The sequence below is a fragment of the Peromyscus californicus genome, unplaced genomic scaffold (genome assembly GCF_007827085.1).
Source record: "Peromyscus californicus insignis strain IS unplaced genomic scaffold, ASM782708v3 Scaffold_10__1_contigs__length_136768540, whole genome shotgun sequence".
NCBI lineage: Eukaryota > Metazoa > Chordata > Mammalia > Rodentia > Cricetidae > Peromyscus > Peromyscus californicus.
The window spans coordinates 55,241,727-55,255,772 of NW_026294391.1; the positions used below are offsets into that span (position 1 = coordinate 55,241,727).

General features: G+C 45.4%; 1 protein-coding gene and 1 pseudogene across 10 annotated transcripts in view; both read left to right on the forward strand.

Moving 5' to 3' along the window:
- Positions 1-1,514, forward strand: part of Stard8 (StAR related lipid transfer domain containing 8) — a 78,794-nt gene extending 77,280 nt beyond the window's left edge. For all 10 annotated transcript variants that reach the window (XM_052733284.1, XM_052733319.1, XM_052733331.1 and 7 more), the window contains one exon: positions 58-1,514. In XM_052733284.1, the coding sequence (XP_052589244.1) occupies positions 58-175 (118 nt within the window). In that variant the 3' untranslated portion in view covers positions 176-1,514. The remainder of the gene's footprint in view (positions 1-57) is intronic.
- LOC128116743 (ER membrane protein complex subunit 7-like) lies at positions 899-3,328 on the forward strand (annotated as a pseudogene).
- Positions 3,329-14,046: the final 10,718 nt, after the last annotated feature.

Here is a 14,046-nt window from a genome sequence, read left to right on the forward strand (position 1 = left end):
GACAAAGGCCCCAGGGGGAACCCAATTTCTCATGTCTGCCTACCTCTTCCTCCCCAGGGGCCGTTCTCCTGACTGGTACAACAAAGTGTTTGGACACTTGTGTGCCATGGAAGTGGCAAAGATCCGGGACTCTTTCCCCACGCTCCAGGCAGCTGGCCCTGAAACAAAGCTGTGAGCCTTAGGCTGATGTTGCCCAGGCCTCTGCTACCAAAGAAATGAGTGGGAATAAGAACTGAGACACCCCTAGGGGCAGAGCCAGGCCTAGGTGGCCCAGCTGCCTGTCCGCTTACATCCTAATGCTTCTCGGCACATACCCAAGAGGAAAGGGTGTAAGTGTCCTGTCTCCACCCACCTTCATCCCCCATACAACGTTCTGTTCTCACAAGAGAAGAGCATCTTCTTAGTGGCAAGAAGACCGCTGCTGCCCACCTGACCAAGAAGACCCTACTGGATCTTGATCTCCAGCAGCTGCCTACCGACAAGGGGAGGAAGGTGGAGAGCATGGCACAACCTGGGCTCTCTGTCATACCAAGAAGCCAGGCCATCTTGCTTGGTGCTAGGGTTCTTTTGAGTTTGGAGAGGAGGTTCTGATCCTGCCTTTGGGGCCAACATTGACCCTGAATACAGGTCTAGAGCAACAGATTGGGTACAGCACAGGAAAGTACCAACGATCACAATCCATTTTATTTCTGTAAACATGATGCTGACTTTCATGAGGCAGATTGAGGATGGCCCTATGGGCCTTTAGTAGGTAACATGACGAATTGGGATAGCTTGGGATATAAGGGTAGAGAACCTTTCTTTCTCAGTCCCCAAGACACCAGTGAACCATCCTCCCCTGCTTTGGTCCACAAGTTCTCTGTTCCTCCCTAGAGTTGTGGGCAGCCTTTGACCACTCATGGCCATAGCTACAGGTAAATTAGGTCATTCCCACGACACAGGCCAGGCCAAAGCTGACAGTGGCAGCAAGATGTACAGATGCATCCTCATGCCTTTTGCCCATGGTGGGTGGTCTAGAAGAGATACAGAAGAAGGTGTTTCCTAAAGTAGATACCCTGAACAAAATAAAGGGAAAGGCTTCCCTTTGCCATCCAGGTCCTGATTCCAGCCCAATCTATCCCATCCAGTGTCTGTTTGTTCAGATCGGAATCTAGCAGTCATCCAGAGGCCAAGTGGTGCTTTCTTTGTCTTTGGTTAAGTAAACTGGATTGTGATGGGTTGCAGCTATCATTGTAATGTTAATCTCGTGTTCTCTGTACCTATAAATACTGTACAGCCAGAATATATATGTGTATATGTATATATATATATATACATATGTATATACCAATACATATACACACATATCTGCATGCACACACAACTACTCCCTCTTGAGTACATTATAATCTCTGGGTGGGAGCAGTGTCTGGAGGACCTGGGCTAAGACACTTCTGTTCTAATGAGAGAGGAGAGGTGAAGGGCAGGCCACAGCGGTTCCCTCTGCAGAACAATAAAGTGTGACTGGAGATGCACACTGGCTCTCTAGATGTCTTTTTGCTGAGACAATGGGCTGGGGCCTGGGGTTGCAACTCATACCCATAGGTCACAGGTTGTGAGCATTTTCCTTGCCTTCTACTGAGTCCCAACACATGATGTGAGGATTTGGGGTAACACCATGGGAAAAAGGGAAGATCTCTTGTCTTGGGAAGGTGATTGGGGAGGCAGGCAGAATTTGGAGAAGCCCAGACACAGACAAAAACTTCAAATTCCATCCTGTGCCTAGGCTAGGGTCCTGGATTTGAGCAGCAGCCTGCACCATGACTTCAGGAGTTCATAACAGCCCTAAGGAGGGGTGTTCCTGGCTCAGGTTTCTTTCTTTCTACTCCTGTGCAGCCCAGGTAAAGCAAAAGTAGTAGGGATCAGTCCCCAGAGGTTGGGGGGTCCTGTGCCACATACACAACACCCTAAAGGAGGGCTGGGTGCCTTGAGGTAGCAAAGCATGGCATGTCTAAGGCAGGTTCTATTTGACCTCCCCAAAGGAGAGAGAGACCTTTAATTGGCCATTTTGCTGTGGCCGTAAAACTTTTAAGCTCAGGGTCACAGCCTGATTCCTCAGAGCTGCTGTCATTTGGGACACCCTGTGGGGGCTCTTTTCCATCCTACTGCTGCTACTATCAGGGGATGCCCCCAAACCAGAGGTGCCCAGGGTGCTGCTGAGGGTCCAGGAGACAGTGGGACTGGTCTAAGAGATTGTTACCTGATTAAGGGGCATGCAGTTGTTTCAGGGGTGAAGCCTCAGGACCGGATCTCTGTGGCCTGCGTGATGGTAGACAGAGAAGAGTGTGTTGGTTTCCTTAAGACAGGTGGGAGTTTTGTAGTTCATGATATTCCATCTGGCTCTTATGTAGTAAAAGTTATTTCTCCAGCTTACAGATTTGATCCTCCCGAGTCAATATCACTTCAAAAGGAAAAATGAGAGCAAGGTATGTGAATTCCATTCAAAACAACAGAAGTGATCAGATCACCCCATCCTCTCCAAACGAAATCTTCAGGTCCACCTTCTTCATTTGATTTTATTTTCATTTTTTGTTTTGAGACAAGGTTTCTCTGTTTAACAACGCTGGCTGTCCTGGAACCCACTCTGTAGACCAGGCTGGCCTTGAACTCTCAGAGATCTGCCTGCCTTAGCCTCATGAGTGCTGGGATTAAAGGTGTGCCTCAACACACCCAGCCCACCTTCTTACTTTATTAGGACTGGATCATAGGGCTGGACAGACTCTCTGATGAACCCAATAGTTACGGTGATTGTTTTTCCATTATTGATATTTGTGCTTCTGCCAAAAGTGGCCAACACAAGTGATCCTGACATGAGCCAGGAGATAGAGCTGTGAATGTATATGTTCAATGCCCACATGAATTGCCTGATTCTGAGCTCAAGACAAGACTCTTCAAAAAACTGGCAAATCTAGCAGCAGCAGCAGCAGCAGCAGCAGCAAAACAGGCAAAAGTGGGGCAGCAAAAAGGAGAAAGGCAGGGTCATAGTTGCCATGGCAGAAGCAAGACAACACTGTGCGGCATCCAAGTTTTGATGAAAAGTGGTGTGAAACGACTATGGTAAACTGAGTCATCCCTGAAGTCGATCTTATACAACGATTGTCTATGTTAACTTCTTAACACGTTTTATATTTGGTACACGAGAAAACCCAGTTTGTATCCTTTGTCTCTATGAGGTCAATACTGATGTCACTGAAAATGACATTTATAAGTTGTATGAAGTACTACTATACATTGTGTATGTTAAAAGAAATGTCAACCTAGAAAACAAATAAAATAGACCTTCTAAGTTCCAAGGCCAGGTCTAAAGAAAGTAGTCCCACAACTTAGATTTCTGAGCAATGTAGGTATGGGAATTTTGCAAGCATCATAATGTGCTTAGGGAAGTCAATGGAGCCATGACATCATTCAAGGAGAGAATCTGATGAGATGGTCAATCAGTATGTAACCTATTCCTGAGAAAGACGCTTGTTAAACGGCACACCAGTGTGCAGGCTTTGGAACCCTGTAGCATATACATTCACCCAGGAGTACTATTAGCTGGAATACAAAAGTCCTGCTGCCTGTAGGAGCTCATGTTCATCAGAGTTCCGATAGGGACCTCCGAATCATGCTTTGTCCTGGCTAACACTGGCTTCCTGACTGTTCAGGTGGGAGTTCTTCAACCTGCATCAAAATCAACAACAGCCAAAACAGACTGGGCTTCCCATCAAGTCACCTCTATCCCCTCCTTCATTGTCCTTCTACCTCTATTTATCAATGCATGTCTTCTGACTTTTCCTCATCAGTGCTGCATGGGACCATGGAAGGAAGAAGGCAAGTAGGCAGAAAATCAGCCCCTAGCTGTTGGGGTCATAAGAAGGTAGCTTTGGGCTGGAAGGTAGTAGCATAAGCAGGAATGGGCTTCCAGAACACAGTGTGTCTTATCTGCAATGAGACAGATGAGGAAGATAGGGCAGGCTCCTAGAAGGACCAAACAATCTGCCAGCATTCTCTATGTGGCCTTGCCCTGAGCTGGCTGCCAGGGTAGAGAGCCCCAGGCAGGCCCTGATGCGCCAGGAGAGCATGGGGTGGTGAGAGAGGCTGGGAGCTGGGGCTGCACTTCCACATGGACACCACTCCCTCTGTGGCTTCCACATGGACACCACTCCCTCTGTGGCTTGAGACCTTCTTTGCAGGGAGCCACGGGCCAAGTAACCCAGCAAGGTGTGGTACAGCTGCTTAGCCAGCCTGCTTCATACCGAATTGTAGCCATGTGGCTTGCTTCCCTAGCTCCATCTGTAGATGGAGAGGACACAACCATATTCACAGGTCATAGTAGCCAGCTCCTTGCCCAGCACCCACCAGTGTTCTGTCCCTTGCTGACGATTTGTTTTGCTGATACTACCTCACATCTTCCTTTGTTACCCAGCTTAGGCTGTGAACGGCACTGTACAGAGAAGGACTTTAGAAGAGGAGGAGCAGGTGCCTGTCCTGGGTACCCTACTGTCACCCCAAACTGTATCATCCCTTCATTCCCCCACCCTTCAGGGGCCCTCCTTCGGTGACCTTCCTTGATAGCCACGTTACCAAGGCCATCCATTCCCTTGTAGGAAAACTGCACGAGTCTTCAAGTAAAATCGCTATAGGGTTCTGGCAGGTCCCCGGGGAGGGCAAGCGCTGGCAAAGGACCAGGCTGCTGGAGAGTGCCTTTCCACCAAGGGGCACAGAGCTTATGCCCTTCCCAGCTCTCATGCCCAGGTGGGAACATGGGTGCAGAGCCAGACGGCCAGAGCTTTGAGGGTTCTCAGGGAATCTAGACATCCAGTTATTGACATGAAATCTACCTATTAGTAAATGGTTCAATTCATTAGATAGGAAATTTTGGTTCAGGATAACAGTCTAGTCAGTCACGCAAGCATGATTGCACAGAGGCATGCAAGCCCACCAGGTTGCATTCTCAGCCACTGGACCACTGTTGCAAAATGCTGTGGTCATCCTCCAGAGCAGTGGTTCTCAACCTTCCTAACTTTCATACAGTTCCTCATGGTGTGGTGACCCCAACCACAAAATTATTTTCATTGCTACTTCAAAACTGTAATTTTGCTACTGTTATGAATTGTAATGCAAATATCTGATATGCAGGATATCTGATATGTGACCCCTGTGAAAGGGTCATTTGACCCCCAAAGGGGTCGCGAACCACAGGTTGAGAAACACTGCTCTCCAGTCAGGGCTAGGCACCCCGTCCCTCTTGGGCCCAGGCCCTACCTGGTGTCAACAGTCACTCAGCATTGCATTACACATGCTGGCACTCCATATGGGTTCACAGCACTACACATGCTGGCAATGACCCCTGAGCTCGGATGACCACAAAGGAGCTGTGCACACACACTGTGGGAGTGGCCTAGGTGGGAGGCACAGGCACTCCACAGACACTGATGGGAACCCATGGACTCAAAGGGGAGGACATGCTTCCTGGGCTACCCTTGCAGCCGCCCCTCGTGATAGAAGCAGTTGAGTAGCTACCTGGACTAAGCAAGCCTGTGAGAACTGGTCTGCTGGGTGAAGGGAGGAAGCTACAGCCTGGAGCCAGCTACGCCCTGGTATAGTCCACAAGAGGGCAGTGGTACTCCATGGGGAATGTGGGCCACAACAACCAGGAAGCTGCTGGAAAGAAAGTTCACCCTCAGCTGCAGCCTCCCAGGCTTTTCAGGGTCCTCTGGTTTCTAGGCCTTTCCATTCCCAAACTGATCCCAACCTTGTTCCATCCCCTGCCCACTCAGTTCTCCCCGAGCCCTTGAAACGAGGAGGCCTCTTTGCATGGGGGCCAGTGACTGGTCCAACAAATATTTACTGAGTGTTTAATATGTGTCAGCCCCTGCTGTTCCCACCAGGCATAGACCTGGGACTGACGTCAGTAAGAAGAACCCCTGCACTTGCTGAGCAAGCATTCTACATGAGGAACAAATATAGTAAGTCACCAAAACAGGGAGTCTGTTTGAAAGTGACCAGTTATTTGGCAAACAGTAAAGCATGAAAGAGGCAGGCAGCAGAGTCTGTACTGTGCTTCCATTGAATTATCCATCCATCCATCCATCCATCCATCCATCCACCCAACCACCCATCCATCCATCCATCCATCCATCCATCCATCCATCCATCCACCCACCCATCCATCCATCCATCCATCCATCCATCCATCCTTCCATCCATCCACCCACCCACCTATGCACTCAGTCTTCCACCCACCCCACTATCTATCCATCCAACTATCCAATCATCTGTCCATCCATCCATCCATCCATCCATCCACCTACCCACCCACCCATGCACTCAGTCTTCCACCCACCCACACCTCCATCCATTCATCCAACTATCCAATCATCTGTCTATCCATCTATCCATCCATCTACACACCCATCCACCCACCCACCCATTAAGTTATTTACCCACCCATGCATCCACCCAACCGCTCAATCATCAACCTATCCATCCACCTACCCATCCACCTGTCTGTCCAGCTAATCATCCACCCATCCATCTACTCATCTATCCACACAGCCTTTTACCTACTAACCCATCCACCAATCCATTCATTCACTTATCCATCCTTTCACTGACACTCCCACCCAAATTTCTTACTTTCTTTTCATAAACTTTCTCAAGGGAGGGTGAGTGGAGGAAAGTAGATAATAAACCAGCAGATGCCATCACAAGCTGTATTCAGCTATGCCAAGGGCTATGGAGGTGATTACCCAGGGTGAGGTCGTCATGGATGGATGTCAACTCTAGTAGGGTGGTCAGCATCAAGTCTCTAGGAGGTTAAGCACTCCAATAGGACCTGCAGGAAGGAAGAAGTTGTCTACGCGGAGAGGCGGGTGGAAGAGTTCTGGGCAGAGGAAATGGTGGACAACTGTAGTGGTCCTCATGGGAACGGGTCAACATTTTCAAGGACCAGCAGTCAGCAAGGCTGCTGTCCAGAGGTCAAGGGGAGAGAGAAGAGCAGGTTGGAGAGGTCAGTGGGGCCCTGACGAGATGGGCCCTCATGAGGTACTGGCCCAGTCCTGCTTGCTCTTCTTCCAGAGCTTCCCTGGTCCCCGGCCTCTGTTCCCGGTGTCTGAGACTCCTTTGCTTATCCTGCTTTCTTTCCTTCTCGATTTGGGAGTCATCTGTCTTCTGCTTTCTCCTCTGCCCATTCCCACCTGTCCTGCTCCCACTTCGGTCTGTGAGGTGTTTAGGGTTGTCTCAGGCATTTCTGCCCCCTCCACTTTCTGCCAACTGACCACCAAACTGCTGTTTGGGACCCCACAATGTAGCTCTCTGTGCCCACCACATCCCTCCTTTTCATTTCGATCTCTTCACTTGCCCCACAGTTTAGGCAGCGTGGTCCGGGTGGAGGTAGGACCTCTCTTGAAGTCAGAGGATCCAGTGCTCAAGGCCCAGCGTGGTCATTTTTACCTATGGGAGTCTGGGAAAATCATTTAACTTTCAGAGACTCAGTTTCCCCAGGTACTAAGGAAGGTTTACAAGTAAGCTAAACAATGTGTCATGTTTTTGCATAATGATTTTGGCCTGTCCACAGCTAACTATACCTTTAAATGTATTTTATATGGTAATTTGTACCTTTTTAGTTTATTTTTTGAGACAAGATCTACATACGTTAGGCCTGCCTTCTACTGTTTATAAGATGACCTTTAGTATCTGATTATTTTGCTTCCTGATGCTATGATTACAAACATATAGAATTCTTTTTTTTTTTTTTTTTTTTTTTTTTGGTTTTTCGAGACAGGGTTTCTCTGTGTAGCTTTTGGAGCCTGTCCTGGAACTCACTCTGAAGACCAGGCTGGCCTCGAACTCACAGAGATCCACCTGCCTCTGCCTCCCAAGTGCTGGGATTAAAGGCGTGCGCCACCACCGCCCGGCACAAACATAGAGAATTCTATGCCTGACTTTACGTGGTGGGGGATCAAACCCAGACTCTAGTGCACACTAGGCAAGCACTCCACTCACTAAACCATTAGTGGAAATCCAGAGGTTGCTGGATCTTAAGACCCTCCCAAACCTCACCCATCTGGTGACACTCATCTCAAACATGTCAACACATTGAAGTCATCCTTTAAGCTTCAGAAAATGATATTCCTCCTTTCTCTGAATAACCATAGTAATCTTCATCTTTATTCAGGTCACCAGCTTCCTTGTGTCCTTACTCCCTCTTAGGATTCTTGAGGTATCAGTCACTTGATCACATGTACCTAATCATCTTAACGTGCAACATTCACTGGTATTCAACACATTCACATTGCAACTAATGTTTCAAAACCTTTTCTTTCCTTTTTGTGTGAAAAGGTAAAAAAAAAATGAACAAACAAACAAGTCCATTAAGCAATCACCATACAGAACCTTTTCCATGGCAATTATTTAAGCACTCTCTCTCTAGGATTTACCTGTTCTCGATATTTCATAAAAATGAATCAAACAATACGTGTAGTTGGTTATTTTTACTCTTTCCTCTTTGGGGGCCTGCCACCCAGCTTCCAAATAAATACATTCTTACTTATGATTGCCTGGCCTTAGCTTGGCTTGTTTCTAGACAGCTTTTCTCAAATTATCCAGTCTACCTTTTGCCCTGAGCTTTTTCCTTTCTCTTTCTTCCCTTCATATTCCGTGGCTAGTTGTGTGGCTGTGTGGCTGGCCCCTGGCATCCTCCTCTCCTTCTCCTTTTTTCATTCCTTCCTCTTCTCCTTTTCTCCTTCTATTTACTCTCTCTGCCTGCCAGTCCTGCCTATCCTTTCTCCTGTCTTGCTATTGGCCGTTCAGTTCTTTATTAGGCCAATCATGTTTTTTAGACAGGCACAGTAACACAACTTCACAGAGTTAAACAAATGCAACCTAAAAGAATGCAACACATCTTTGTGTCATTAAACAAATGCTGCACCACATAAACAAATGTAATATGTCTTTAACTAATATTCCACAACAAATATGAGATTTTGTTAGGCCTCTTTCACTGAGCTTAATGTTTTTGTGTTCCATCTAAGTGATAGCATGTATTTATTTACTTATTGATTTATTCCTACCTTTTGTCTCTTTTTGTGAATAATGCCACTACAAACATTTGTGACTTGCTATTTGAATGTGTGCTTTAAGTTTTTAACGTAGAAGTAAAATTCTGGGTTAAAACACAAATAATCCGTATTTAACAGTTTAAGGAACCACCAAGTGTTTTCTGCAATGGCTGCACCATTTGCTATCCTCACCAGGAGTATGTAAATCTATTTCTCCACATTCTCCATTTTTATAGTCATCAGAGCGGGTATGAAGTTGTACCTCCTTATGCCTTTGAGTGTCTCCTTAATGATTAATTATATTGCATCTATTTTCGTGTATTTGTTAGCTACTTGTGTATTTTCTTTTAAGAAATGTCTATTCACATCATTTGTTTAGTTTTGAATTGGGTTGTTTGTTGAATTGTAAAATTTCCTCCTTTGTTCTGACCACTGTCTTTATTAGATATAAAAGCATAAATATTTTTCCAATTTGTAGGTTGTTAACTTATGTGATACTGTCCTTTAAGGCACAAAAATTTAAAATCATAATGAACTCCAATTTATATTTTTCCTTTGGTTGTTCATTCTTTCTAGTTTTAAATGTAAGAGTTTTTCAAATCAGAGCTGGTGTGGTGGTACATACCTGTAATCCCAGCACTTAGGAGACTGCGGCAGGAGGACAGATTTCTCTAAGTCAACCTGGGCTATGAAAAAGTCATCCTTTAAGCTAGTCAACCTTCTTTTCTTCCGAAACAGAAGTCCCCACCTCAGAAGAAAAGAGAAAATTAGTTACCAAATCTGAAATCATGAAGATTTACAGTTGTTTGCTGCTAATGGTTTTAGCTCTGATGTTTAGATTATCAAGTTCATTTTTGTCAGGTCCAAAGGAAACTCCAATTCCCAAACTTCAAAAGGCAATCCAAATGTCCAGAAATGGGTTCAACCTGGACTATAGAGGATTTCTGGTGGAACTTGTGAAGTCAATTCTCCTGTACCAAGAGGAGTCTTTCCCTCATCACAATGACCAAAGGCTCCCCTTGGTGCCTGTTAGCATACTAAAGAAATGAGGCTGGCCTCCAGGCTCCTGCTGTAGCTCAAGTACTTGTTAGTTCATCCTAGCCCTTCTCACCTCCTCTCCTACCCCAAACTCCCTCCAGTCACAAGCTTCCCTCCCCTCAGCTACTCATTCTTCTTATAACCCTGCTATTCTCTCTCTCCCCTGCCCTTCTTCCTATGTCCCTGCTTCTCCTACTATGCTTTCTCTGTTCTCTATCCCCTACAGTTCTCTCCTCTCTCACAGATAGCTCTGTCAGCGTCCAATCTGCTGGCCTTGTTCAGTCTATTGCTTTCCTTCTCTGCTCTGGACTCTTCCAGATGCCCCTGGCTGTTCTCTCTCTCATAGCTACAATAAAAACCTTCCCACAGGGTGGTCTAAACAACAGAGTGGTCATGCCATCTGTTTACATAATTTTAAGTTCATTTTTAAAAAAAAATCTGGAGTGAAGTAGTGATTCTATTTCTTTCTCTGCTTGTGGTCATTGTCTTCCTGAAACATTTGCTGAAAAAATACTTGTGATTTATTAACTCATCGAGCCTGGTTGGGTTTTGCAAGTGCTGTTTCTGTTCTAGCTGTGTGGCCTCAGATAAAGCTTGCCACCTGTTCGGGTCTCAGTTGCCTCATCTGGAGAGTGGAATTGCCAACAGTGTATCTACCAGGATTGATGTGAGGATTCTGCGGGGCTAGAAAAACCCAGAAATAGTCTCCTCCATCTTTTTCTTTAACTGTAAGCATATCATTTCTTGTTTCTTACAAAACCCAGGAACAAATTCAAGGGACCACTAGCATGATTATTTCCTGTATTCATTCTGACTCCCTCCCTCCTGGAGTTAAGGGACCAAATTAGATGTACAAGCTACATGCTGTCCCCTCCCTAAGAGTTAGAGAGATAGTTAGCAGCGAAAAATATTTGTATCCTCACAGAAACAAGCCTTTCAGGTTGATCTGATGCTTCGTTTAGACTTTCAAGGAGGATTGTGCCAGACTATAGCCAGGGTTCTTTTCGGAGGAAATGCTGGAGCTCTGCAGGGTTAAGAGTGCAATTATCATCTTCCCAGTTCATGCACCAGTGAACCTTTTACAACTTGCAGGTTTTACAATGAGATGCTCAGCAGATAAAGGCACTTTCCACACAAGGCTGCAAACCTGAGTTAGATCCCCTGGATGCAGGAAAAGTGGAAGGAGAGTGTTGACTCCACAAAGTTGGCCTCTGACCTCTATATGCGAACACACAAACACACAAAATAAGAATTAAAATGTAGTTTTGAAAAATTAAACTTGATGGCTCAGATTGTTGGAGATATATATATATATATATATATATATATATATATATATATATATATATATATATATATATATATGTGTGTGTGTGTGTGTGTGTGTGTGTGTGTGTGTGTGTGTGTGTGTATGCATGTATATATGTAGGTATGAATGAATAAATCAAAGAAGGAATGAATCTAAGCCAGCTGCCAGAGGTAGTTACCCCAATATATAATTGGTTATCTGTGTTTATTGTGAGTTATTCACAGTATCCAAGATACTGAACTAGCCAAGATGTATTTGTGGGGGGAGGGAGAAGAAGAGAGAGAGTTTTAGTTAGCTCTAAAGAACAGAATTATGTCACTTTACAGGTAAAATGGATGGGATTAGAGATCATAATATAAACAAAATACTCCAGACTTGGAAAGACAAATATCTCATGTTTTCTTTATATGCAGAATCTAGGTCATAAAAAGAGAAGTGAAAATACAAGGGATTCTATTTGGGAGGAGGAAGGGAGGAAGAAGATCAGTGGGAAGGGGGTGGGGACAGTAATGAGGGGGTGATATGATCAGAGTGCCTGTATGAAAATGTTACAAGGAATCCCACGAGTTTGTACAATTAATATAGACTTAAAAAAAAAAAGGGCTGTCTGTGAGTTCGAGGCCAGCCTGGGCTACCGAGTGACTTCCAGGAAAGGGAAAGGCGCAAAGCTACACAGAGAAACCCTGTTTCAAAAAAAAAAAAAAGAGACCTGGTGATTCTAGAAAAGGGAGGTGATGTAGGCAAGCTCATACTAGCAAGTGGGAAATAAGGCTGGAGATCAGTTGACTCTAAGACTTATACAGCCTTCCCTTCAACACTGCCTTCTCCGAGAGGGCTTCCCATTTCAGCTGCTGGTGCTTTCATCATCATCATCATCATCAGCAGCAGCAGCAGCAGCAGCAGCAGCACTAATCTCTATGTCTGGGAATTTAGGAGAGTGACTCTTGTCCCTGCCTGAACGTTGGAATCACTTGGAACTTTTCTTCCCTTCCTCCCTCCCTCCTTCTCTCCCTCCCTCCTTCCCTCTCTCCCGCCCTCTCTCCCTTCCTTCTTTTCTTCCCTCCCTCCCTCCTCCCCTTTCTCCGTCCCTTTCTTTCTTCCTTCCTCTCTTCATTGTGTTTCTAAGACAAGTCTTCAATATGCAGCTCAAACTGATCTTGAATGCAAGATCCTCCTGTTTCAACTTCTCCAATGATAGATGAATCCTTTTTAATATAGATGTCTGGGTGTCACCCCCAGACACTGAGGTCATTGGACACATGGAGGTTTAACAACCCCCAGGGTGATTCTGATATGGTGCCAAGCTTAAGGACCACTGATCCTGTGTTTCCCCGACATTACTGATGGTTGCAATTACCTGTGCTCTGCCTCATGCTCACCAGCTCACTGGCTTGGACAGCTGCATATTTGCTAAGCATCGGGAGGGATGTTGAGATCAAAGGCTTTTCTCATATGCGTCTTCTGTCAGATTCACCATAACCTGGGAGGAAACAGGTCAGAGCTTAGCCGTTCCATTTGTCAACTGAAGCTCTGGAAGTATAGCAATTTATCCACAGATGTCCAATGAGTCGAAGAGCTGGGGCCAGAATCCAAAGCTTGACTCTGACACATCACAAGTGTCCCGAACTAGTTTTCACGGTGCCAGTCTGGGAATTGAAGGACCAAGTTTGATTATTTGTAATCCCTCAATCTTGCAAGCTGCATCTCAGAGAAATGTCCTTAAAGGACATCCTGGTTCTTTCATACTTCCTGATCCTCAGAGCCTCAAATTCCTCTCCTTTTAGGACACACAGATGGCCTGTTGGCAGATGGGCATGGAGTTCTTCCTTTCTTTCCCCTTTATTCTCCCTCCTCCTTTCCTGTTTCCTCCTCCTCTTCTTTTTTCTTCATTTTCCCCCTTCTCATCCCCACATCATTTAAGCAGAATTAACATAGGAAAGCTGAGGTTTGAAATGAGAAAGGCCTAATCTGGTGAAGATGCTTTTCAGACAGCTTTGGGGAACTTGAATGATAAAATATTCAACTTCATTTAAAAGTAGACACTATAAGGCTGTTTCTACTGCTTCAAATATCAACATAATCAAAATATTACCTTCTATCCCCTATATACAACAAAACACGTGAATATAAAAAACACAGTGACAATAAAAGGTCATAGTTATCACTGTCAGCATATATTCTGCTTGGCAAAGCATTTCTAACAACTTAATATACTATTTGTTTGTTTATTGTCTGTCTCCCTGCACAAGACCACAAGACATTGAAGCAGGGACTTTATCTTACACTTAGCAGAAATTCACTCCTTTGTTGGGGTGCCCTTAGCAGGCTGTATCAGGTACCAGGTGTTTGATTTGGGAAAGCATTGAAGCAATCATACTCTGGAACCATAGCATCTGCTTCTCTTGCTTTGTAACTGAAGGGTCTTAGTCAGCTTTCTGTGTCCCAGTCTCTCCATCTCTAAAATGGACATAATGCTAGATCCTAACATGCTGCCATCCAGAGCAAGGAACTGACTGCTGCTACCTCTGTTAGATAGGACCTGGGATTTATATATATAGCCTGGGACTTGTGTCTACAGGTTATCTGCCCCTCCCCATACCTGCCACAGAGAAGACC